General features: G+C 45.4%; 1 protein-coding gene across 3 annotated transcripts in view; it reads left to right on the top strand.

The window, feature by feature from the left end:
- CUX1 (cut like homeobox 1) overlaps positions 1-16,572 on the top strand; it is a 1,097,219-nt gene extending 1,080,647 nt beyond the window's left edge. For all 3 annotated transcript variants that reach the window (XM_085649842.1, XM_085649843.1, XM_085649841.1), the window contains one exon: positions 7,509-16,572. In XM_085649842.1, coding sequence (XP_085505968.1) covers positions 7,509-8,202 — 694 coding nt within the window. In that variant the 3' untranslated portion in view covers positions 8,203-16,572. The remainder of the gene's footprint in view (positions 1-7,508) is intronic.
- Positions 16,573-24,603: the final 8,031 nt, after the last annotated feature.

The following is a 24,603-nucleotide window of genomic DNA, read 5'->3' as shown; positions in this document are numbered from 1 at the left end:
TGACACCAGACCTGCAAAAGGCACTTCCCTGACCTGAGGACTACCTCTCTGCCAAATTTCAAGTAATTCTGTTCAGCCGTTCGGGCTGTACCTTGGACTAAAGGTCCCTATGGAAAATTGCATGGGGAAAACGTGTTTTGGGACCCCCCTTTTTTCTCAGCCCCCGCTTGACGAATCCCCCCGAGACTTTCAGAGTAGGAGCGGAGCGGAGCGCCCCACCTATTTTGAAAATTTCGCGAGGATTCGTCAACCGGCGCCAAAGTTATTCCAAATAGAATGTTGCGGATTTCCTATGGAAACACGGTCCTAACTAGAACTATCTACTGGCGACCGCCAGTAGATAATATATATACATATATATATACATATATATATACATATCAGTTTAAGTGGAAGAATGCTTTAATAATTAATAGGTCGGCGTCATTATATTTTGCTGCATTGTTTCCAGTTTGGTGCACATGTATTTGATGTGATCATTTACAAATATCACCAAACCCCTAGCGGTCTCTCCCTTCACCCAGGAATGGCTGGTGTTAAATAAAATAAATAATAATAATAGTAAATTTCACACACCAAGGCTTCTGGAGCAAATGTCCACGAATATATGCAGCAAAGTTATCTAGATCTTTTAGGGAATACCATCTCTGAAAACCAAGAATATTCCAAAAGATCACGGATTACTTTATAAACTGCTCCACCCGACTCCATGTCAGGAAGAACAATAATCAGTCTTTGCTCACATTTGGCCAAAATGAACTGAAAGACCTTAGTTCTGTGGGTCCCTTTCATATTAGAAGCTACATAGAGTTTATGCCTTCTGTTTATTCTTAGCAGACTTACCAGCATTACTCTTAACTCAGTATCGCTCAAGTTGCCTAGATTACTCATTTTATCCACTTGTTGTCCCAAATCAATATCTTGTTCACTGCTCTGCATCCACAGATTATCTGCCTAATTGATCCAGATGACAGCACACCTTCAGTTACAAAAACCTTCAGTTAGACAGATATTACCATTAGTTTTTTCAATGCATTGAATCTCATTACGAGATTAATCCTTTTTCTCTGTGGATTTCATTTTCTTCATCAAATCTGATATCAATCACAATTGAAACGAAGTTCGATTTAATTCAGCACCATTAGCATCCACAACAAGCCTTACATTGTTTGCATCTTGTGAACGTAGATCACGTAGAAGTGGAATACTATCCACCATATCCAGAACTTTACCCCAGTACAAAGGTCTGCCCCACCCCTAGGACAGTTTCATGACATGAGGGTGAGTTGCTACCTCTGCTAACCTTTCATGGTGCTACTACTTACTCCAGCTCTGGAACTCTCAAGAGGGTTAAATTAGAATGAACTGAGAGCCCCACTCCCTTATCTGCCACTTGATGAACATAATATTCCTTCGCCTGAGTTCAAATACCTGTCCCTCCCACATATTCCAAGAAATGTAAATTATTGTGTTTCTTTCTATTGCATTTCCTTTGTCATGCATTAGATTTGAAAGTAGCTCTCTTAAATTCACATTTTCCAGACAGTGTGGAAATTTAACATCATACTTGTCAATAATAAGGACTAGAATTCCCCTCTTTGTTTTACCTTAGAGCAATTATAGTTATTACTAGGAAGGGTGATTTTTTAAATGTTGACTTTGTCCACTTAGTTTATTTTGTAGTATGACTTATGGGACCATTGAAACATAAACATTATCTGTGTGATTCTGAGTAGGCTTTGAGCAAGAAGGTAAAGAGTTGGACATCTTAGCTTCTATGTTTGTATGTATATCGTATTTCTGTAGTACAAACCTAGTTAAAAGGCGGCAGAGCTCTGTACAGGGTCCAAGACGAGCATAAAATCAATGGGCGATAAGAGAGAGAGAGATGAGTTTTTGGTGGTTAATGCATTGTGATGTAGTGTTCCTGAAAGTGGCGAGTCTTCAATTCTTTCCTAAACGGTAGCAGTGTTAAGACATTCCTGATGGATATGTTAATGAAGTTCTACATCTTGGGTGTAGCAGTGTTAAGACATTCCTGATGGATATGTTAATGATGTTCTACATCTTGGGTGTATAGATGGAAAAGGATTGCTGCCTTGTTTTTTGTTTACATTTCTTAGTCTGCAGTCTGATGGGGCCTGGCTGCGGGTGTGTCAGTTACCGAAATGATGAGCTTGTCTGCAAGATAGGTGGGGAGGTGTTGGTTGTGATGGCTTTGTAATTAATATAGCTGATTTTGAAGATATTGCCTGATGCAAGGAGTAAGCAAACGCAAGGAGATGATGGGCGGAGCGCTGAACTTTTCAGACACTCACCCCCCAGTCTGGGTTGAATCCATCATTGTTCTTTAGCTCACATCGCCACCTCAGTTCAGACCCAGCTATATGCAAATCAGTCCTGACCCTGTGCCTCATGGGAATAGTCCTGCCCGAACTGCCAGGCCATTGTCCTCCCTGTACCGGAAACCAGCATCCTGGGACCAGTTTTGCGGCATCACTCCTCATCAGCTAGGTTAGCTTGAATCCAGCGGCAGAGGGAACACGGGACCCACGTCTGGGCATACCCATTCCACTTAGGGTAAAAAATACAAAAAGAACAAATGATGAACGGAATGCTGAACAATGTCAAACACTCAATAAGTAGAGCACCACGCTGCGCCATAAGGAGGTTGAATATGACAGGAGACGATATGGAACCCTGGGAAGCTCTGCAGTTGATGGGGATCTTTTGGGACCTTGAGTTGCCCAGGTGAACAGACTGGTGTCATTTGGAAAAGTAGGAGGAAAACCTATCTGATGGATACTTCCAACCACATATTCCCCATCTTGTGAATTTTGCCCAGTCACCAGAATGGATCAAGAAACTCTAAAGCAGTGTCCCGAGGTTTGCTGATATCAATGTCTTTCAGTAACTTTTCTGCATCCTCAGTCCCGAAGCTCATCTGCAAATTGAATGAGCCAGTGTGAGATTTCCTGGATTGGAGTCTTTTTAAATAGGATAGGCAGTACCACATAATTGGGAGGTGGGAGGGCAGAGAGCAATATGAGGTTAAAGTATCCACCAGAAAGAGCGTTACCAAAGGTAAGTAACCTGTTCTACTGACAGATGCTTCTAACGGCTGATTCCTCACCTTGTGAATATACCCCAGAACATTATCTCCGAAGGTGGTGGGTCTGTTGAATGGCTCAAACCAAAATGTTCTGCAGGACAGAGCGGGCAAAGTGCCCATCTCAACTGATCTAGCTGTAGAGGCAGTGTGCATTAAAGCCCACTTAGAAAGAGCATTACAGAAGGTAAATAACTTGTTTGTTAAAGACATTGCCAGTGAATCCCATTCGTGACTTCAGGGTGCATTTGGGGATTGGATGGTTGACTGCTAAGGGCAACTGAGAGGGGCTGCAATATCAGGGGGCAGGAGTCATGCACATTTCTAGTCAAGAGGGCATCGACTACGATATTTCAGGTATCCGTCATCGCGCTGCAGCACGATCTGAAGCCAGACTGGTAGTCATGCAGGAGATGGTTAGTATTGATGTGTTCTTGGAGTTCAACATAGACTACTTTTTCAGTGACCTCGTCGATGAATGGTATGTGAGTGATGAGGCAGTAGTTGGTGATTATTTTTCCTTAGACGTAGAAGAATCTGGCCTGTCTTGAGAGCTTCTGGGAAGATGCCTTGAGTGAGGGAGGCATTGACAATGCTGAGTAGGGGCAAGGAAGCATCCCAGAGAGGTCTTTGAGGAAGGAAGAGAGTATCATCAGAAGTGGTTCTAGGTAGTTGAGTATGTCTACAAGAGATGGGGCTTTTAAGGCCAACTACTGCAGGATTATAGTGGATTTTTCTTAAAGTCTTAAGTCTGCCTTCCCTGTTCCATTGCACTTGGAATAAGAGTCTCTAACAATGTAGGAACTGTAGTCTGCATAAGCAGAAGTATTTCAATAACAGATTTAGCACATAACTTTTATGGTCCATGGGCAAAATGCTGGAATAACTTTTATCCCAGCTCTTCAGTACAGAGCTTTAATGAAGCAAAGTTTCATAGTGGTATGTGTGATCAAGAGAAATGATTGTGTAATAACGTCTTGCTTGAGGGTCAACTTAAAATTGTCTTTTAAAATTACATTTGAGTATAATGGAGCTTCGCCACAGCTTCAAGCACTCTCAGGTAGAGTATGGTTATGTTGGAACTGTGGTCCCAGGGACCGCTGACTCCGACACGGTAGCTTGGCGCGAGGCAGGTAGGCACGCCCGAGGCTATGTGTGAAGTAGTTGTGCAGCACATTCCCACTCTGACACAGTAAAGCACACACAATGTCAGGGTTGAAATCGCCAGGGTCTCGCAGTGTGCAGAGTAACCGGTTTTCGTATCCTTTGGTCAATATAGGCAACAAACCCTATGTAGATATAACTTCAATTCAGGTAACTTTTCCTATGCAAATGTATGTTAAATTCAGGCGACATTTTCTAGGCAAATATATGTTCAATTCGGGTATGCAGTACAGGTAATAATTCTTAGGCAGATATGCACTTCCGGTCACAACTCTTATGCAGGTATGCACTACAGGTCACAGCTCTTAAGCAGGTATGCACTACAGGTCACAACTCTTATGCAGGTATGCACTACAGGTCACAATGAAGACATTCCAGCCGGGGGGGGGGCATCCCCCAGACCGTTATTACTCGCGTCTGGCTAGTTGTACCAGGTATTCAGGCCCCCTGAGGCCATCTCTGCAGTGAAGATGACTGAGCCTCTTAATGGTACAGGCCTGAGGCAACATCGTCAGTCTACACGTGGGGAGTTAAGTATGGTCCCTGTGTAGGGCGGGTTCCTAACCCCTGGGGCCAGGAAATGAAGAGTTAATCGGCCTCAGTCTCGCTCGGCAGGCGCGCGGTCACGGGGCTGCCATTCCACAGTCCCTGGCAGCAACGCTTCTCCCAAGGGAACGACTCCCGCCCGGGATGTTACCTGGCGCTGGGGCGGGAGGGGGGCCCGAAGCTCCTCCGGTCTCTCTCTCTCTCTGCTCTTGGGGCGAAGGCGGCCACCCCCGCCCTGCGGCCAACACGGGCTCCGCGTCTTCCTCGTCCCTCCAAGTCCCGGCGCGGCCCTCACCACGGGAGAATGACGTCAGCGGGGGCACGCCTCCAGGGGACGCTTTCCGGGAGCACCAACCCCAGCACGGCGCTCGCCTGACGCTGCTGGGGATTTCTCACGGCACACCCCGGGCCGCGCTCTGGCTTGCAGCAGTTATTCCCAGGCAATAGAAGCTCGCATGGCAACGCAGACGGGGCCCCGGGTATGCAGCGGTGATTCCAAGGCAATACAGCGCGTCTTCCTCCCCGCGCTCGCTCCCATAGCTCCTGCGGACCCTGGGCACACGAAGCACTTTCCCCACAGCGCTGCAGCTCAGCAGGCAGTTGGACGCCCGGGACAGCAGTGGTGATCTTGGGGGACACAGCACCTCACCTCCCCAGCGCTGTACAACCACAGCACGGCAGCAGCCTCCAGGTTAGATACCTTGGGCAGTCTTGCAGTATCCCGGCAGTGGGGGTTCGGATGTCAGGCACACAGCGCGTCCCAGTTTCAGCGCTGGCTATGAATTTCAGGTGTCAGTTGGAGGGAAAGGGAATCTGGCAGTCCTGGGCAGGCACACTGGAGCTGGTATCCCTGGTTCCCCCCTCACAGGGCATGGTCAGCAGGCAGGCAGGGTAACTCATCTAACTTGGGGCAGCAGGTCCTAGGATCAGTCAGCCTCAGTAGTGTAGCAATCCCCCCTAGCTCAGCAGCCTTCACTCCAGCGGAGGGTCCCCAGGTCCAGTGGTGTAACTAACTTGTCAGGTTTCCCTCCTTTACTTTTATACCCCTAGGTCAGGTGACCCTACAAAAAGGCAGCAAGTTCTGGCACCTACCTGGGGGGGAGAGGGGTTGGAAGGTTCTAGAAGGCTCTGGGGTGTCTGTCTATGGTGACAAGAGGCATTAAGTCCCAGCCTTGTCCCAACTAGTAGTACGCAGACAGGACAGTGGCCTAACCCCAGTAGCAGGGGCCTGTGGCAACCATGTTGTTAGTAGAGAGCGCCTGCACCTCAGCACTGTTTAGCAGCGGTAAGGCGCCCAGAGTCCTATGTCCAACAAAAATGGCGGTCAGTAACGAGGCAAAAAGGGAAACAAATGTAGGGCAAGACCACCCTAGGGCTGACAGGTCTAACAGGTTTTCAATATGCAACCTCTGAGTATTTGTTTTTTTAAACTTATTCTCACTTTACCTTGACGAAGCATACAGTTGAAAGGCACTGCTTTGTACATAAGATTTCCAGTTTTCGTTAGAACTTCACTATTGGAAGGGCATTTTTAAGTACCTTACTTTTAGAAGGTTCATTGGAAATTCAAGCTCTGTGTTATAATGCTTGGTTTAGAAGAAGACACTGGCATAGTAATTAAATGAACTTTGGCCAGATGTTAATAGATCTCGCTAAGGTGGCTTTGAGAAACAGTGCAGATAAAAAATATGAATCGGGGAATCCGTATGGAAGCCTTTAATTGGAAACAGCATTTCGGCACAACTTGCCTTCTTCAGATGCTACTGCCATCACGGTAAGTCTCCACCCACGTCTTATGAAGTGTCCTGCTTGTCCCAGATTGGGTGATCAGTTCCAACCCCCAGATCACATGTCCTTTCACCCAGAGTGGTTTGAATTGCACTGCAATTCCCAGAGAGCACTGCTCCCTGGTGGGTGTTTCGTGGAGAAGGAACCACTGTTCAGGGCAAAGACGCGGTAATAGAAATGGAGTGTCCGCTGAAATACATTCCTCAGGCTCCCTCGGATCCCCTTGACATTCCAGCCTCCCGTGTGAGTGACTGCCGGGCCGTGAGTCGTCAATATAATATATGTATATATATGGTTCGAGGACATTTGAACGATAATGTTTAACTTTGTTTTATTAGGATGTTTTGCTATTAAAGAAATTATGAAATAATGACTTTGTGAAATCATTCTGAATGGAAATAAACTTCACGACCAACAAGAGGCTTAAGAATCAAAATATGTATTCCGACGAGAAAGGCAAGCCTTCATAGTTGTAAAGGAAATAAATGCAATGCCATTTTCAAAGACTATTCATGGCAAGAGCATCACTAGAACATGCATAGTACTCAATTGTGAAATGGAATGCAGAGTTACAGTAAAAAATATCGTTTCTGAAAAAAGGTTGTTAAACTTTATAACAACTTCCAGAAGACGTGTGATAGAAGTGATTATTATGGAGACCACCTAATTTCAGGTGGCAGGAAATGGGCTGATGTGATTAATTTTATGTTAGACAGCAGGTTCTGTTCTCTAACTTAATATTTTGAAAGTTGGTTTCAGAAGAACTTAGCCATACATCCTATAGGAACATGTGTATAAGCCATGAACTAATAAAATGTTGCTGACATGTTACAGCACTGTGATTATATTGTACTAACTTTCAAATATGTATGCTGACTACATGCTTTAATGTATTTTATAGATCCCGCATCCGCCGAGAGTTGTTCATTGAAGAAATTCAAGCTGGTCAGTCTGGAGCAGGTGACTCGCCTTCAACCAGAAGCATCAGGGCAGTCCACAGCTCTGAAGGTGACAGTTGTGATGGGATAGACACAGAAGGCACTTCTGAAGGAAAATCAGGCTGTTTGGAATCTGAAGACTGCCTCAGTGCAAAAACTCATCCTCAGGGGGGTACAAGTGATTCTGCTTTCGAAGATGGAGAACCATTTCCAGATGGCAGACCTTCAGAGAAATCAGACTCTTTACACCTGGCAAGGGAGAGCTTAGAAAAAGATGAAGATGGAAGGTTGAAGTTACAATGTCGAAGTTCACTTTCAGGGTCCCAATCTTCACGAGATCTTCCGGACACAATGCCTTGCTGTGCTAGAGAGGGGGATGCTTCTACCTCATCGTCTGCTCTCCCTGGAGAGAGCTTGCATAAATCTAAAGAATATTCAGAGAAAATATGCAGTGTGCCAAGTACAAGCTCCACATCTGCCCATAGTTTGCAAAAAGGCAATTCTATTCAGAGTTTCTTCAGTTTTTCCGAAGCAACTAGTTTAAAAAACACACCGGACAATACCCTGAGGAAAAAGAAAGCAGCAAATTTGAACAACATAATACATCGCTTAGAAAAAGTTGCTAGTCGAGAGGAGCCCAACGAATGGGAGTTTTGAGATTAAACCTACCCAACTCTTTGGAGCTGGGGAAAGTTAGACTGGACCCTTACTGGTTCTATTGTGTTGCGCACTTATCGCCCTGCAGGCCACAGGGCAAAATGCCATAGGCCATGGTGCATATAGAAAACAGAAGGAGCATTTATTAGCCCATTTTATGTTTGTGTTTTCGAGGAAGAAAACTAAAATGTGTAGTCAAGCTTTTTGTACCCAGAAGTGTTCTACTTATTGCCCTAAGTGATTTCCACAATTTCTGGAATAACTCTTACAGCTTTGCCTTGTGCCCTCCTCTGCGTGTGGGCTAAAAAGAAAGAAAATCTAATGAAACCCACATGTTAAAAGGGGGCTTTTTATCTGCCATGTAATGGCAACAGAGCGATGATACACTGTTGTCTTCTTCAGCCAGGAAAAGAGGGGAGGATTTTTCAGGAAAATTGAAAGTTTTGTAGCTGTTAAGTTGCCACTAAGAGATTGCACAGTCAACTGACTCTAAACACACTTGTTTGGAATCCTAACTATTTTGAAGAAAAAAATCTTTGTTGTTTGAAACTTTGAATCGAAAGAAAAAATGCGCATTTACTCCACATATTTTGTAACAAAAGATGACATCAGGAAAATACCTTAATGTGTGTTAGCTGATAGTGTTTTCTTGAAAGTGAAATAGAATATTGAGGAGCATTTGTTTCATAGCTTTAACTGATTCTGGTCTTTTTCAGACCAGAGTTTGTTTAATACACTCCATTTTAGGCCAAATCAGGACAAAACAAAAATAATCTGAAATAAGGAATTTTTATAATCTGCTTTTTAACCTCTAACCACAGAGCACGCTGATCAGACCTCATATCTAGGATGCGTAGGATACTAGTTGGAACAATAGCAAGTACTTGTACAATGTTTGGGTTGTACGTGTACTATCATCTCAGTTTTCAAATATATATTTACTTATGTTTTGAAGCAGTTTATTTGTAAGACACTCCACCAAAGCTTGCCACGTTAGAATGATTAAGCTATAGCTTTGTTACCTACCTTGTTGACACTACAATCTTGGGACTTACTATTTTTTAGTTATCCAAATAATTTCTCTTTTGGCAATTTGTGGCAATTGTATGTGTCTTTACTGAATTGTAAATAGTCCAAACCTGAAACCAAAATATCTGTGCTGCATAATTGCACCTCACAGTTCCCCTTTTCCAACTTTCCAAATCTTCTAATGCACAATTGCTATTGTACAAGTACAGATCAAATTCCAACTTGTATCTGACTATTCCTGTTGTCTTTATGTATGTATGTGTGTGTGGCTGTGAGGATTGGAATGTGTGGTTGTGAATGCATGTCCTACTTTGTCTGTACATTTTCTTATGTACATGTGCACACAGTGCATTACTGCCACCTTTTCTCAATACGCTTTTCATGTGTCTTGGCTTCTTACAAATTTGCTTATTTAAGCACCTTTATTGCATATCTAGCTGTAGGAAAGAAGATTGTGTGTCTATGTATGTAAGAACATAAATAGACATGCCCACACTTAGACATACGTGTGTGTGTGTATATATATATATATACACACATATATATATATACATACATACACACACACTCACATATGAGTATGTCTGTGAACACAAACGTACATATAAATATATTTTTACTGCTTATTTATAGGTGCTGTATTTTATTTTCTGATTGATAGGGGGATAGACTGCCGGCAGTATTGGGTATAATTGTCAAGATGGTCATTCTTTATATTATTGGTTGAACACTTTATTTGGCCATGTTGTATATCAGTGAAGATTTGTCTTAGGTCAGCATCTTTTGATGTTATTTGAATGGTGCATTATGTTTTTCATAAGTTAAAATAATATGACTAGTTTTGTTTGAGGAGGAGGAAGAGGCAAGTAGAAATTAACATATTTAAGGTATGCTCCTGGTTTTACACTTTGCTGTGCTTTAAATAACTTAACCATGGGACTTTTCACTGTAAGACTTTGGGGCCACATTTCCTGCATGCTTTTCAGAAAGTGCTTTTCAGCACCAACGTTCAAATTTGTAAATTTAGCATCTTGGTTCAGGTTTTTGATACACAAGTCCAGACACTAATGCAAATTTATGTCCTTAAAAATCCATTGTCGAAAGGCTCTAGGAGACAAAGGCAGGAGCAAGTTCATTGTCCCAATGTTACACAAAACCAGGCTTTTCATTTAAGTTATTTTCGATATGTAGCAAATGGAAGGTCTATCAAGACTGCTGTATATTTGTTTGTGTGATTGAATATTTTCTAACGTATATGAGAATACACTAGTAACTGGTAATCATCTTAAAAAATACTGAAGATATAGTGATATTTGAAGACTAAAAAAGTGTGCTACTGTAATCTGGATGAATGTTTTTCATTACGCTGTTTGAAATGGACTATCTTTCTTTTCTGTATCAATTTCCCGATTAAGCATACCCTAACTGCTTGGTCATTTTGACATTGCGTACCAGCAAGTTACTCTTCCCAGCTTTGAGCTACAAATTGATTTTCCAAAACGAGAGTAAATGTTGCATTATGAGCCCATCAACTGTTGGCTAGTAAATCACATCTTCACTAGAAATGGATGAACATTTCCCAAAGACTGGATTGTTAAATGAAATTGTATTTCGTATTTAAAGGCCATTGGCCTGATCTACGTGAATACAAGTCACAAATAGTGACTGCCTCTCATGCACTGACTTTTTGTTACCTGCTTGTCATTTTACGATGCACCCTATGTACTAATAGGTGTGTCCACAGAATGCCCAATTGGGGGAAGGAAGCAAAACGACCATCTAATGAATATTAATTATGTGGGATGTTTTATGCAACCCCCATTGATTGGCTACAAATACAATCATGGTAGCCTGCAAGGGACAGCAGACCTCTATCTCTACATGAACTACATTCACATTCCCAAACAATAATTTGTTTTCCCATTTTAAAAGGAGCCGATATTTAAAGCAGGTTCTGCTTTAAAAAAAACTCCTTTGGGATTGCATGAGAGAGAGAATGCAGTGGTCCCCTGGACTACTGTCTGCTCCCTCCTAAGGCTGCCTCACATGATTCTTAAAGGGGAAGTTCTCGCTCGTGTCAACTTCCCTATCCCTTAAACATCATCCAACTTGAGAGTTAGTATGTCATAAATGGATGGTAATTGCAGTTTTGGTCTCAAATTATTGATAGATGTCATTGCAAATTGCAGTTAGGAGGGAAGACCTGCTCTTTCCCCCTCCTAATTGTGATTTGTAATCAGTCGCAGAGCCCCTTGCACAAAAGGGATTTAGAAAACAGTGAAACAAGTTCTTTTGTGGTTGAAAATCGTGTCAATTTGCAAATCAATGCGATTTTTTACCACAAAAGGGCATTGCACATCAGGCTTTATTTATGGCTAAAGTACCCAAAATGTACGTGGCACATAACTCAAAGCAAATACAGGTTTCATTAGGTTCCCAATCTGGAACTTTTGGCAGGTAGCACTAAAGTTCATTTTTGCAACGGATTTGTCTGGGTTTTCAATTTGAGCGTATAATGTTCTCATCAACTTTGTTTATTAGACTTGAGATTAAAATTTTCCATATTTGAGTTTGGAAAGGAAGGATGTGTTTAAGTTTTTCAGATTTCATGTCGATTTGGTATTCTGTTGAAGAGCTTCCCACCAAAAGAATCTCATAAAAACATATTGCTAATATGTTTTAAATAATAAATTAGATTTTATATGTATGATTGGTACATGCATACTCGCTACCAAGAGTATTTCGAAGAGTTTTATTATGCTTAGCTGCATTTCTTTAAGTGTTAAAGATTCAGGCAGATTATGTGCAAATTCTTTGAATAAGGTTGAATTTTGGTAGAAATTGTTGTCACTTGCCTACATTGACAGCCATCTGTCTATGTGTGGGTTTTTTTCAAGGCACTTAAATACACATAAAACATTGACTCTGAAATCTAATTTAATTGAGATTTCTGCACTTAAAGGATTTCGTCAGACCCGAACCATTATTAAATTTATTGACTTTTGTCGTGGTAGGCAGTCTTTCTACTTCTGCTCTGAACCCCTTCCTTAAATAAATTCATTTTCCCGACATCTTTCAAGCTGCTTCTGAGTATCAAGGCAATGAAGGACTAGACCTTTCAGATGTGTGACATTCAGGAGGCTAGAAAGCAGGGTAGAGTGCTATGAAACATTGAAAAAAATAAGCTCCCCATTTTTTATTTTGGATATCTAACATTTTTTTCTGTAAGGTTGCCAACATCTACATGTCAGGCAAAAATTGTATAGGCCCTTTATCTCTTTATAGAAATTAACTATTTTCTTAGGGCGGTTCAGACAGATTACCGGAATCTTAGTGAGCTTCTCCTAAAAGACATTTCTCAGCATTGTTTCAAATGGAATTTCCAGCACTGATCATATTTACTCATACATTGGAGAGAGTAAAGTCAGACAGATCAGATCGTACCTGCTGATTCTTCCTACTCAGTGATAAACGAGTACACCCTTATCCCTGAATGTACTCTTCATTAACTGTTTTTGGCATACTTGCTGCAGTGCCTGCCTATGGCACTGCAAGCATTTTTTCCTTACTCCTCCAGGATATACTTAATAGGCACTTACTCCATAAGTTTAAAGGCGACTGTCTATTTACCTTGACAGCATTTAGGAATAAGAATCTCTCTTCACAAGTCTGTGGATCTTGTCGTAGGGATTGTGTGTGCGAAAGTCTCCTCTAGGTTTGTAAATTCAAGCAACATCAACTTGCCCAAGAGCCCATACAGCATCTATGGCAATACAACTACTCTTGTTCTCGTTTTCCGTGTGTTGAATTACACAAGGTTCGAGTAACAGAACTAGAATGAGTTTATTAACCTTAAGTTATGGTTTCTCAGAATTCTAATATTCCATAGTTTTACTTCTCGACACGCTCTGTTTTTTCTGTACGTTGTGGTTTTTGACAGGTTATTTTAAGCCTGATCCTCGAGGGAAAATAACACTTTGGCTGCTGTATTTAGGTCCAAGGCCGAAGCCACATGCATTATGTCAGCATTTACTAAAATAAAATAAATGATTTCCCTACATCATTCCAGCACGCCTAGTTCCATGGCCTAAATGTATATAGAATAAATCTAAATGGTACTCATTTACATAAATAGTGGATATCATAAAAATTTGATATGGCGTTCGTGTGTACATTTCTGTGTGTGTATGACTGCTCAAGAAATCACTTTTTTGGGGCGAAACAGGCTTACGAAATTGCAATAAGGTTATCAGCAACCAGTCTTTGCCATCCTCGTCGCAAAATATGAAGTGATAAGGACACATAGCAGCAGGAAGTTGAACCATTACACACTTTATTGGTAGATAACTCTTAGTTACATAAGCACTAAGCCTAGAAGACGCAACTAGTCCCTAACGGCTTCACTCAGTGTCGCACCAGTGTTCTGTCAAGGAACCTCAACATGTCATCATGGAACCTTAGCATGTCACTAGGCAGCTAGTAAATATTAACATAACCATGACAAATACAGACATTGAATACATCTGTAACTATACCATACACCCTAAATAGACCTGCCATCCAAAAACTGATCTTCAGGGTAGTTCAACGTTTGTAAAGAATTTTCTTCTACTTGGCTCTTTTTGAGCAAGGAAGGAAATCTTCATCTACAGGTAAGTGAGTGTGCAGTAATACGTTTTTTTTAAACATAATATATTTTTCCAGGCGGATTTGGCCCATTATTTCACATACAAAACGCTCAAAAAGAGGAAAATGCTGCATTTTAGACGCAAAACGTAAATTCCTCGTTTTACCCCGTTCTGGACTATTGATCCCAGAATAGGTTGAGATTACTGCAGTAGGGGAAATACCATCACTTGAGGTATTGGTATTTACCTGGTGAAATAATTATCACCCCTTTTCTGCTGTATTTGCAGAGAGCCTCCGACTGATTTCAGCTTTTCTCCCCAGTTATTGCTTTGTAAACTTTTGCTAAATGTGTTAGACAGCAATGGGAGCTGAAAGGAAGTAACGTGTAACTCTCTTTAGTCGCCTCGCAGCCCACATAGGAAAGATATTACTGTGAGGTGACGGCCATTCCAGTTAAAGTATTCACAAAAAGAATCCTGTCAAAAATCTACCCTCTAAAGGTTTCAAAACCTTCCTTCAGTCGAAATACATAAAAAATATAATAATCTTTGAGATTAAATGCTCAATGGAAACAGATGGCTTGATATGGTTTCTACTGAAGCATAAAATACAGCTTTTGTAGCCATGAATCTGCAGTTTAATTCTGAAATGTGCACGTTGTTCATTCACCCAAACGGTATATTCTGCAACTTAATTATTGAGGTACCTACATAATATTTACCTGTTATATCTTTTAGTTCGATGTGAACAACTGGGAGAAGCGTATGTTTCTATTCTAAACTGCTGTCTCTATACTGGTTTTAACAAAAAATATTAGTGTCCTTATTTTCTTCACATTTATTTTCTTATGTAATTAATAGTATTCAGTCTTCAATTTTATATCCTATCCCCAAAACATCACACCTATACCAAGTGGAAACTAATGCAGATGTTGGGACTTACATCTCAATTAAGTGCTTTCTGGTTAAATAATGCATACTGTACATTAGCACAATCACTGCCAGGGTCAGCCAACCGCCGAGTCCAGATTGACTAAATCTTATCTACCCATGTAAGTGATTGAACCAATATGGCTTTTGTTGAAGTTGGTATTTCAGTCACAATTTACCCATTATCAACCGAAAGCCATCATTAATTTGACCATGGGCCTGTCTTCATAAGCGAAATATCTGCTTGATGTTAGGCTGGGTGCTTGAATGATGCAGTGAATGTATGATTGCTTTTATAGTCGACACAAAATGAATTGTGCAAGGCATAACGTTGTCTGTATGATATCAATTGAGGATGGTTTGTGTTAAAAAATTTAAAAACAAATTTTAAGAAGAATAAAGATATAAAATATTTATAGATGCGCCTGTTCCCAATGCCTCCTAGAGCCTTTCGCCAAGCACTTACTTTTGTAATAGAAATCACATTCTTCTATTGAATTATTTAAGTAAATTACAGTTTTTTTATTTTTTGAAAAAGCTTTTTACTAACCACCTACCTTTGTGGGTTGGAAGTATGAAGATTCTGAAGATGAATTCATAGTATATTGCCGTAGTCTGAAACTATTGTTCCGTGAGCGAAGAAGAGATTCGGACAGCTTCGGAGGAACTGAAATGTTGTAGCAAATTAGCTTAAAGTAGAAATCCAAGCGCATAGTTTGGAGCTGGTTGTGAATGATCAGGGAGTAACCCCTAAAGCCTCCACTCAGCACTTCGTTACCAGCAGAAAATCTTCAGACTATTCTAGGTTAAGAGATTACTAACACAGGCAAGTTATTTGCTTGCTTATCACGTCTCTTTCGATGGAATGCAAACTCACTTTGAAGATTCTGAACTGCCGTCACACTTTTAGTATTATATATTTATTTTTTGTACTCGTGGTTCATATAAGTCCTAGATAACAAAATTATCAAAAGTCTGCAAGGCTCTTCCATTTGCTTCATACTAGTTTTCTGTTTAAATGGGCACTGTGTGCATTTGGGTTCTTAGAAAATGTCATGTACATGAATGCAAATATTTTTGGGCATGTATCCCCAAAGTAAATAGACTTATCTTTTGTAGCAAGGTACATGGTTTTCTTCATGCCCCTTCCATTTGTTAAAAGAACTTAGTATTTGTGCAATAACTACTTGCCATGAAAACGGACAGCGCTTTTGGCTGCCCTGACTACTAGTCACAGCACAAGGTGAACTCAAAACGGAAAGTGATGTACTATTTTGAGATTTTTCTTTTTTTTTTAAATAAGCTCAGTTTACCCCAGTGTACTGTGGTGTCTTACATTTTTAGCAGTATTTTATATTTTTGCTGTAACGCACTAAGTCTTAGACTTTTTAGGGCTTGTTTGTTATATTAAAAATCACAGATTTAAAAATCCTCACAACGACCCAATTGACCAAAAAGTGTCATTTTTGTACAAGTAGGTTTGAGAAGCCCATTGTTGTGTTGCTGTGACTCATCTTTTGTAACCTTTATTTTTCTTGGTATTTGTTAAGCATAAAGTAAATGTTATATAGCTGGCAGTATTGGGAACGTGATCCTTTTGTCAGCAAAATGGCATTGTTTATTCTGTCCTTGTTTGGTTAGCCATATAATGTTTGTTCTCAGCACTGTACATCAGTCCCTATATGATATGGAGAAGCAATATCACTGTATGAAACTCACACAATGTATTATTCACTAGCACCCTAGGTGTGATAATTGAAGTAAATATCTTTTATACAAACAATAAGGTGTGGAAAATCATTGTCAAGATAATCTTGCTTGAACCAATACAGCAAACATTTACAGTAGATAATAACAAAGATGTGGGTAAAATTATTTCTGATAGGATATTATTAACTTCAAATTTTCTTTCCTGTGGGTTGGATTGTAGAGAAATTGAATGCTTTCTAGTTTGTTTTGTAGTACTTGTTTTATTCGAATCACAAGTGCAAATTGTGAGTTTCCTTCATGTTTTTCCCTACAAAGGATCATTTTCTTAAAATGTGTTTAAAGTGCAATAGTTTTGAACTGTTGATCAAGACATTTTGAGTGTTTCTAATATAACCGCTACCTTACAAACAGATCTCCATTTTGAAGTCTGCCTAAATTTTGCAGATCACAGGAAAATTGTGCATAGGCTTTTCAATGGGACTTTACATCCCTTGTTGAATTCAACCCCCGCACCCTCCCCACGCTCCCCAATGTTCATAAACATTTCAGTACATACGTTATGTATCCTCTACATCTTTAGAACCAGGTTTCCAGCCTCCTTGATGATATCACAAGGCCATATCCTGTCCACCATTAGAGACTACTGCCCACGTTACAGAATCCAACAGAATATTGCCTTGCTTTTTAGCATTTTTTATGAGGTTTATGTTTAGTTAAGCTGTTACTATTGTGGAACCCAGCATCTGGTCTATTATCTTTTTGATGTATTAACATAATTGTTTTAAATGTGTATAGGCACCTAGACACTGCTGCGGTCAAAGAGCACTCCATTTTGTGCAATTCTAGCTTCACAAGGATTGTTAGGCCAGGCTCTCTACCGTTTCTTTTTTACAGTCAGGTATGAGGTGCTGTGCAAAGAGCATATTCAGTTTACAGCAGAATTTAGATCTCTGTCGTAGGAGGATCTTGACCTCTAAAGAGCCTCATTTTTGTGACTTGAATTCTCTCACTAGGACTTAATTATATGTTTCCATGTAGACGCAAATAAGAAGCTGAGACTCTATGAAATAAGAGAAGGTGTGCTTTTACTTAACAAAATAGGGAGTTTATTTTTCATCCTTATTTAGATGTGAAACCTAATAATGTAGAGGAAGTCAATTCAGTTCAGTAATGCCTTTCCGAGCTCGTAACTTAATCTGTCAGATTTCCAGCTGCTTTCATTATAATGTTACATTTCACACCCATGTTGGCTGGCTTTGTGTTCTCCCTGCCAAAGGTATTTTCTATCTAATATGTTGTGAAAGAACAACCGCAAGGTAAAATCAGCACTGTATTGCTTTGATTCCACACCAGTAATTTGACTCCTACCCCATTCTACAGCTGGAGTCAATGCCCCCCAAATTTCCCTAGCCATCCTCAACTCTTCTGCAGGAAGAGGCCTTCAGTGAGGCAGTGTTGCAGCTTTTCAGCAATTGGGCCCCATGGATCCTCTTATGCCCCCATTGGGATTCTGCCCCAACAAAGACTGACCCAGTTAGACCTACACCTGGGACTGGTCTGCAATCCTACTTCTTTGCCGGAGGCCGTGCCGGTTCTGTTTTTGAGGACTCTCCTGCGGTACCCCTGCCTCAGCGCCATTATCTAGGACACTTTGAGGACTTCTCCAGTTCAGACTCAGATCCATAAAGCATTTGTAAAACGTTCCACATGACAGTGATGATGAGTAGGTAGACACTTTTTTGCCCCCTCACTATACTGAAGATGGATAATATTTAGACATCCAAAATGCTAGCGGTCTGGAGTATTCCCCAGGGATGAAATTGGATTCTCGATGGGTCCCTTGCTACTGAAGTATGTAGGGTAGCTGAGGTATTGGAGCTGCAGTTGCTATAAACAAAGGCTAATCTTACTGAAATTTTACAACCTGACCCTTCAACTTCCTCTTCAAAGTGTTGCTCAGCTCTCCAGCCCCAGCTCAAGGTGCCATGTGCATGCTCCTCGTGCCCCAGCCTTCTTAACTCGGCACACAACAGCAGAAAGGGCTGCAGCGCATGCTTTAGCTAGCAAAGTCACAACAAATGCCTCTTATTCTGCTCCTCTTGAGAGAATCAAAGCATACCGATGTGCTTGGCAATATGGTTTCTCTTTAGCCAGTTAGGCATTTAGTTCTCTGGCTTCCGGGCAGTCATTCATGCTTTTTGGGAAATGCATCAGTGGCCCAGGTGAAATTGCTAATTTGAAAGAGACCATTAGTTATAGATTCCATACCTTGTGAATTACCCCCAAGCGTCAGACTGGATCTGGAGAATTTTTTATCAGCAGTACCCCTGTGGGTCGAATGGTGGCGTCGGTCGGCTGCGCGTCGACGTCATGGTCGAAGCACAAGAAGAAGTCGAAGAAGCATCGTCGCTCTTCGACTTCTCCCCGTCCGTCTGCCGATGCGACGAGGGATGTGGGCAGTGCCGCTCCCGCGGCTCCACATGCGGAGCCTGCTAGGTCAAATCCGAGTTTACCTCCCTTCCCTGGACTGGGAGCGACCCCTGCCCAGCTTCGAAGCTGTTACGAAGCGATGCATGCCATCCTAAGGCAGCCCGACTCCGCTGGCGTTCCTTCGGGTCACGCAGACTCGTCTGAGGGCCCTGGGCTTTCAACGCCGGTGGCTTCAGCCCCGGCACCGCAGGGTCCTCTTGGATCCAGGTCTGGATCCGGATCCGGATCGGCGCCAGTTGACCTTGTAGCACCTCCCCCGGCGCGGATTCCACCGGCACCGCGTCTGAAGCCGACGCCGGTTGTGTCCCCAGCCGGCGACGACCCCGGCCTCCATCCTCATGTAGACACGGAGCCAGACCGGTGTCAACCGATGCCAGATCCGGAGCCGACGGGTACTTTTGTGCCCTTGTTCTATCCTGGTGTTCCTTTCAGGCCAGATTGGCAACCAGAGGAAGGTGAGGAGGACTGGGAGGGGTCTGGAGACCCTTTGACTGACCAGTTGGAATATGACCCGGACTGGAGAGAGGAGCTGGGGGAAGCCGTTGGTCTGGATACCTCCCCAGACCTTGGCATGTTGTCTTCCCCTACCGTGGCTACGGAGGAGGGAGCGTCTTACGTAGTGGTGTTGCATCGGGCGGCCGAGGCTCTCAACCTCGAGCTACCTATGGTGGCAGTCAGGACTAACCTCCTGACAGAGGTGCTTCAACCGGCAGAGGGCTCTTGGGAGCCCCTGCTGCCGTTTAATGAAGTCCTAACTGACATCCTTTTGGGCACCTGGTCCAGGCCCAACACATGGGCTCCTGTGGATAGGATGATTGCCCGACGCCACCGCCCAGCCTCTGGCGACCCCTCTTTCCTCTCCCAACACCCCACCCTTGAGAGCTTGGTGGTCCAAGCCTCAACGTCCAAAGGCGCATTCCCTGAGGCACCACCTGATCGGGAATCCAAAAAGCTGGACCACCTTGGGAAGAAGATGTTTTCTTCCTCCAGCTTGGGACTGCGGTCGTTAAACACTGCATGTCTGTTGAGCTGTTACCCCCATTCTGTGTGCGATACGGTGGTGCAGGTGCTGCCACAGTGTCCGCCCGTGCAGTCGCCGAGGGGAGAGACGCAGCCAAGTTTACCATCCGATGTGGGCTGGACAACTCTGATTCGCTAGGCAGGACGATTTCAACTTCGGTAGCCCTTCGACGCTACACCTGGCTGAGGTCGACTGGCTCTTCCTGGGATGTCCAAGCTACCGTTATTGACATGCCCTTTGATGGCCGTCGCCTGTTCGGCGACAAAGCAGACAAAGCACTAGAGCGCTTCAAGGACTCTCAAGTAACGCCCAAGTCCCTGGGCCTCTCCACCACCCACCCTACGCAGTCTGCTTTTCACACCTTTCATGGCCAAGGTAGGGGTGCCCCGCTACGTTCCACCCAGAGCGACAGGCTGGCGCAAGCTGTTCAGCCCCTGCGCGGTCGGGACATGGGACCCACAGTTGTGGGTCTAGGGGCCAGCGAGCGGGACAGTCCACCACCGCCCCCTCTGCAGCAGCCTCCAAACCCTCCTAGTCCGACCTTTCATGGCCACCAACTGCCTGTGGGTGGCAGGACTCGCCATCGCCTCCCCCACTGGCGCACCATCACGTCGGACTGGTGGGTTTTGAATATATTCCCATCGCATGTCGGGCCCTTCTCCAACAGGAAGTTACGGTTCTCTTGGCCAAGAGAGCCATCAAGCGAGTTCCTACCCTAGAAGTAGGTCATGGTTGCTATTCCCACTACTTTCTGGTGCCCAAGAAGGACAAAGGCCTGCGTTCTATCTTGGATCTCAGGAACGTCAACCGCTTCCTCCGGAAGGAGAAGTTCAAAATGTTGACGCTAGCTCAGGTCCTTTCTGCCCTCGACCCTGGAGACTGGATGGTAGTGTTGGACTTGCAGGACGTCTATTTTCACATCCCCGTCCTGCCGGCCCACAGGCGTTACCTAAGGTTCATGGTAGGCCACAAGCACTTTCAGTTTACGATGCTCCCCTTTGGCCTTATCAGCACCCCTCGGGTGTTCATGAAAGTGATGGCAGTGGTCGCAGCTCATCTGCGCAGATCAGGTGTTCCAGTCTTCCCCTTTCTTGACGACAGGCTGTTGAAGGCGGGCTCACCCCAGGCTGTCGTCTCCCACCTACAGACTACGGCGGACCTCCTGCATTCGTTGGGGTTTTCTATCAACGTGCCGAAGTCACACCAGACTCCCTCTCAGAAGCTCCTTGTCATCAGAGCGGTTCTGGACATGACGCAGGTTCGGTCTATCCTCCCGAGCAGCGAGTCCGGGATATTCGGGCTATGATTCCGATCTTTCAGCCTCTATCCCGGGTTTCCGTCAGTGTGACCCTGCGGCTACTGGGCCTGATGGCCTCCTGCATCCTGCCGGTGGATCACGCCAGATGGCATATGCGGGCTCTGCAGTGGACCTGAAGTTCCAGTGAGCACAGCATCAGGGGAACCTGTCGGATTGCGTCCAGATCTCGAAGGGCACTGCACGGCAATTGCAGTGGTGGCTAACGAACCGGGATTGGGTTAACGGCAGATCCCTCTCCCTTCCCCCAACCGGAGTTCACAGTGGTGACTGATGCATCTGATAGAGACTACTAGCCGCAGATTCCTTCACGTAGAATTATCCCCAGGTGTGAGACTGGATACGGAAACTTTTTGCCACAGCATTCCTGCGCGCCGGGGGCGACACCACGCGATTCCGCCCAGGCGTCCGCGTACGTGACGTCAGCGAGGTCACATAAGACCCGCCCTGGTGCGCCCACATCAGTTTTTTTCCTTTTCCGTATGCAACGCGGATCTGATCCTTGCTACGGGCCTGTTAGGCCCCTTTTTCTTCCATTTTTTAGTGGAACAGTGTGCGAATGCCTTCGGGCTTTAAGACTTGCACGTCTTGTGGGCATCTTATGTCGGCGACGGACCCTCACATCATTTGTATGTGGTGTTTGGGGGAGGATCATGGCACCACAGACTGTACGCAGTGCCAACAGTTTAAGCCGAAGTCGCGGTGGGAGCACCGGATGAAACTTCTCTCGGCGCGTCTCTCCAGGTCGACGTCCTCCCCTCGGTCTGCTTCGACGGACGGCTTCAGACTCGGTCGTGGTCGTCGTCCTCGCCTTTCTCCAATATCACGTGAGCGTCGCTCTCCAGTGGGTAAGTGTCGCAGTTTGTCCCCGGGGGCTGGTTTCCGGCCTACTGGGGCGTGGACTGTCCGCGGGTGATGCGGCCCCGCATGTCATCCTATCCACGTTTCCCGGTGTTGGGGCGTCAAGAGTCCAAATGGAGACATACTCAGCGACTTTGCCTGAGGCGTTGGCAGATCCTTCGCTCTCCGCAGGGCCCTCTGCGGCGCCGCCGGTGGCTCTGGCCCCAGGCGCCAACTGGTTCGGATCCAGGCTTGGAGGATGTGGTACTGTTGGGGTGCGGCTCCTCTGGGGAACCTCCTTCAGGCCACAGCATCTCTGCCTCGCCGCAAACTCCCATGGGGGTTCCTGTAGTGTCGCGGGAGGTCGCCGGGGCTCGGGTCGCATGCCCGAGCCCCTGTCGGTCCTTTGACAGGGTGGTCCTGTCTAATGCCGAGGTGACGCCGCTACGGCGCCGGCAGCAGCTGGACCATGCGGAGCCACAGGGGTCGGTGGACCCTCCTCGTCCCGCTCGAGGCCAGGGGACGACCCTTCGTCCCTCTCCGGGCCCCTCTCGTCCCTCCCCACAGGTGGCTGCCTTGTCGGAGGGCGAGTCGGAGGTTGAATCGTCCCTGGCGCCACTGCATGGGTTGCCGAGCGATCTTCGCCTTATTCTGGGCCGCGGCTGTCGGAGGACTTCGTGCCACTCCCCAGGCCTGCCTCGTTCCCCCGCGCAGGTGGCTGCCTCGGCAGGGGTCGGGTCGGCGTCACTCCGGCGCCACCCCAGAGCCGGTGCAGCTCCAGTTCTACTCCGGTCGCCACTCCGGTCCCCGGTGCGAGGTGACTTGGAGGACCTTGTCTGGTGACGCCGGCTGGTACCTCAAGCGGCGGATTCTACGGCTCTGCGCAGGGGGCGTACCGCGTATTAGTCTTCAGACGCTCCTTTTTCTCCGGAGGCATTCATATTGGTGTCGTCTACCCCGGAGACTGGTCGCCGTGTGGTGTCTTTTTCACCGGCGTCAAAGGGCAGTTGTCCTCCCTTCCTGGGGCAGAGGTGTTCGTCGGAAGAGCGGCAGGTCCCTCATTCTTCGGCTCTTTCTGACTTCCAGGTATGGCCCTTGCCCGCCCCACTTGGCCTTGGGGACGGCCGCCTTAGTTTGCAGCAGTCGCCCATGGAGGAGCGGATTTCTCCATCGCGGGGCACTACTTAGGCGGGTGCGGCCTTCGCTCACGCGGTGTCCACGGCTGTGGGCATCCTGCGCATGGGTGATCCGGTGGCTCACTTTCCAGCGGACCATCTATTGGAGGTCCTCCACCAGGGCTCTGGTGGGAGGTAAATCTTACTTCCCTTTGAAGGTTCGCTCCTCTCTTCCCTGATGGGGGCTTGGAAGTGTCCTGCCTCAGGGAACCCGGTGCCTCAGCATCTTCTGCACTGGCACCTCCCGGCGCCACGTGACCCGGTGTGTCCTTCCCTTCACCCCTCAGCCACCAGCCCCCTTTTGCGGACTGCTTGTCCCTCCCTGCCGCCGCTGTTGACTCCCCTGTCCCGAGAGGCCCGCTGGCTGGACTCTTGGGGACGCAACATGTTCGCCTCGACCAGCGCGGCCCTGCGTGCCCTTAACACCTTGTGTGTGCTGGCTAGGGCCTCCTCCTGTCTGTGGGACTCGGCGGAGTCTCTGGGATTTGTAACGTCCCAGGAGTCTGGCCTGGTGGACTTACGGCATCATGCATTGGATGGCCGGGAGCTTGCGGCGTTTATTCTCCGCTCCGCTCTGGACATCTCGGAGGTGCTTGGCCGGGCTATGGCTTCCTCAGTCGCTCTCCGTCGCCATACTTGGCTTCGGGACAGAGTATTCACCTGAGAATATTCGGGAGCGACTCATCGACCTTCCATTTGATGGCAGCCTGTTGTTCCATGCCCCGGCCGACACCGCCATCCAAAGGCTCTTGGTGGGGCTCCGTCCTCCGCCGCCTTATCCTCCTCCTCCTCCGTGACTTCTGAGTTGGGTTGATTCTGGACCTTCTTAGGTCGGCTGTTCTCACTGTGCAGTATGTTTTCTAGCCGTTACGTCCTTCCTTGGGACTTTGGCATTGTTGACTGCTGGACGGTTCTTCTTTTGATTGTGTGTGGTTTTGCAAGAGTTGTTGCGCAGACTTGGCTCTGAGATTGGGTCTTCTGCTTTGTTTGGGCTGTTTGTCAAGCCCTCAGCGGGGGTGTTCCTTTCCCCGTGGCTCTTTTGTTTTTTCCTCTGCTGCGGAAGTTCTTCCAAAGAGAGTTCCCATATCTTGGGACTTAACGTACCCTATGTGGGCTAGTGGTAGCTGTTATATGGCTTGCGCTCTGCTAGAGGGTTCTGGTCGCTTTCGGGTGCCTGTTCTCCATGGCGTTTAGGTAGGTTGCTTTTGCTTCCTGAGGTCGTGTGCGCGGCCACTCGTAGTGGTGGCCCGGGCATCTCCTCCT

This window comes from Triturus cristatus, chromosome 3_2 (genome assembly GCF_964204655.1).
Source record: "Triturus cristatus chromosome 3_2, aTriCri1.1, whole genome shotgun sequence".
NCBI classification, from domain to species: Eukaryota; Metazoa; Chordata; class Amphibia; order Caudata; family Salamandridae; genus Triturus; species Triturus cristatus.
Note: the sequence above shows the minus strand (reverse complement) of the source record. Positions and strands in the feature narration are given on the sequence as shown.